We start from the raw sequence: 2,500 nt of genomic DNA, 5'->3' as shown, positions 1-2,500 counted from the left end.
AGGGTTCTGTCGGGACTGCAGAGGTCCAGAGGCTGAAAACAACAAGAACAACAAAAGAAAATACTAAGAACCAGCAACGGAGTCTGAGACATAGAACCGTATAGAACAAGGTTCTAACACAATAATGTGTTCTGTTTATTGAAGTCATATCTCTTCATGTTCCTTAATGCTCCTACAAAGGCTGCGCCAACTGGGTGTTGAGGGCTCTGCACTTGACTGGCTCACATCATACCTCACAAACAGGCAACAGTTCATCTCCCTCTCCGGTCACTCATCCACCCTCTCCCCAGTTACGCAGGGGGTCCCCCAGGGATCAGTCCTCGGCCCCCTCCTCTTCATCTGCTACCTCTTCCCCCTTGGTCACATCCTCCGCCAACTCACCCTGGACTTCCACTGCTACGCCGACGACACCCAGATATACGTCACCACCAAATCCCCCCAAAATCCTCCCCTCACCCACATCGAAACTTGCATCTCCACAATAAAAACTTGGCTAACTCACAACTTCCTCAAACTGAACAGTGACAAAACTGAGCTCCTCCTCATTGGCACCAAATCCACTCTCAATAAAACTGGTCCCATTTCACTCACCATCGACTCCTCAACCATCACCCCCTCCACCCTGGTACGCAATCTCGGTGTCATCATGGACCCCACCCTTACCTTCACTCCCCATGTCAGCCACATCGTCAAGACCTCATATTTCCACCTCCGCCGCATCGCCAAAATCAGACACTGCCTCCCCCCTGCTGCTGAATCCCTCATCCATGCCTTCATCTCCTCTCGCCTCGACTACTGCAACTCCCTCCTTACTGGCATCTCCTCCCATTCCCTCCATAGACTCCAAATGGTCCAAAACTCTGCCGCCCGCCTCCTCACCCACACCCGGTCCCGTGAACACATCACTCCCGTTCTCCACTCTCTCCACTGGCTCCCCATCAAGCAGCGCATCAACTTCAAAATACTCCTCCTCACCTTCAAAGCTCTTCACCACCTAGCCCCCCCCTACCTGTCTGACCTCCTCCTCCCCCACCGCCCCTCCCGAGCCACCCGTTCCTCCTCCACTCTCACCCTGACTACACCAACATCCCGATTAAAAACTTTTGGCGACAGAGCATTCTCACGCACAGCACCCCGACTCTGGAATTCCCTCCCCCAATCTGTTCGCCACTCTCCCTCACTCACAACATTCAAGTCCCGCCTCAAAACATACCTCTTCACCCAAGCCTATGATCTTCCCTATCCCTAGCCACCATTACCCAACTGCCTACACTTCTACCCCTGTTACATCTCAATAACTCTGTTTTTTCTGCCTGTGCTGTGTATGCTTGTGTTGTCCCCCCTGTCTGTAATACCCCCCCCCCTCTTTGCCTGTAAATGTAAATGTGTCCTGCTTGTACTGTCCCCCTGTCTGTAATTACCCCCCCCCCCCCCCCTCTATGACTTTGTAATCTGCGACTTTGGGTACTTGAAAAGCGCAATATAAAATAAAGATATTATTATTATTATTAATGTTCCTTAATGTCTCCTGTGTCTCTTTAAGTCTCCGGCCTTGGTAGAGTTGCTCTGGGTTCTATGTTATGTTTGGTTCTAATTTATGTTCTAAATCAGGTGAAAAGTTCTTGGATTGGCTCTAGATTCTGATCTTGATGAAGATGTTCTAGGTTAGGTAGAATCTCAGATTAGTTCTGGTAGGGTTTTATGTTCTTTTAGGTACAGAAGACAGGGAGGATGAGGGTCTTCAGTTCTAATATTTATTTCAGGGTTCTGAGTCAGGAAAATGGTTCTAGTGTATACTTTATGTTAGCTCTAGGTGTCTTGGATTGGTTCTGGGTTCTCGATTAGGGACTAGGTTATAATCCTTAAGGGATATATGGGGGTTTTGGGTTCTAACATCTAACATCAAGGAGTTTGTTCTCAGCACCATCTCAAAGTCATGTTTTAGGTTGTAGGTTCTGACCTGGACGAAGATGGGGAAGATGAGGGTTTTGGGCGCCAGGGTAACGTAGGTTCCGTAGGCAGAGTAGGGCAGATGTGATTGGACGATGGTGCAGTTCTGGTAGTTGCCGTAGCTGCTGGGGGGCTGATAAAGAGGCGGTAGGGGGGGCGGGGGCAGGGTGGAGGTGCAGCCGCTGAACAGTCGCTGTGAAGACCCGGGTCGAGGGTCGTGGTGGAGGTTCTGACCTCTGCTGGGGTGAGTCTGGTACAGACGCCCTGGTGATCAATAACACAGGTAATATCAGCTCATAATCAATACATTCAGCAAACGCTCAGAATACATGATCAACAGTCAGTGTGGTGGTACCGATCGTTCCATCACTGTCCTGATAAACCGGCTGCAGCAGCTGAAACACAGAGACAGAACATTGTTATGATTACTGTTAAGGAACCGTGTATGACAGAACAAACAACATCATGATGACGTTCTATCAAACTAGTGGTGTCTGCTGGGAAAGTTCTAAATAAGCTTAAGGGTTCTTGGTGCGGGGGAAAGGTTCTC

The 2,500-nt window shown here is 49.4% G+C and overlaps 1 protein-coding gene across 1 annotated transcript in view; it reads right to left on the bottom strand.

Annotated features, from left to right (window-relative positions):
* The window catches only part of LOC129101446 (regulator of G-protein signaling 3-like), a 26,670-nt gene that overhangs the window by 13,630 nt on the left and 10,540 nt on the right, over positions 1-2,500 (bottom strand). The window contains 3 exon segments of the mRNA XM_054611278.1: positions 1-32; positions 1,961-2,214; positions 2,306-2,345. The exon segment at positions 1-32 is cut by the window's left edge and continues 52 nt beyond it. Of these exon segments, the coding sequence (XP_054467253.1) occupies positions 1-32; positions 1,961-2,214; positions 2,306-2,345 (326 nt within the window).

Source organism: Anoplopoma fimbria, chromosome 13 (assembly GCF_027596085.1).
Source record: "Anoplopoma fimbria isolate UVic2021 breed Golden Eagle Sablefish chromosome 13, Afim_UVic_2022, whole genome shotgun sequence".
Classification (NCBI taxonomy): Eukaryota; Metazoa; Chordata; class Actinopteri; order Perciformes; family Anoplopomatidae; genus Anoplopoma; species Anoplopoma fimbria.
Note: the sequence above shows the minus strand (reverse complement) of the source record. Positions and strands in the feature narration are given on the sequence as shown.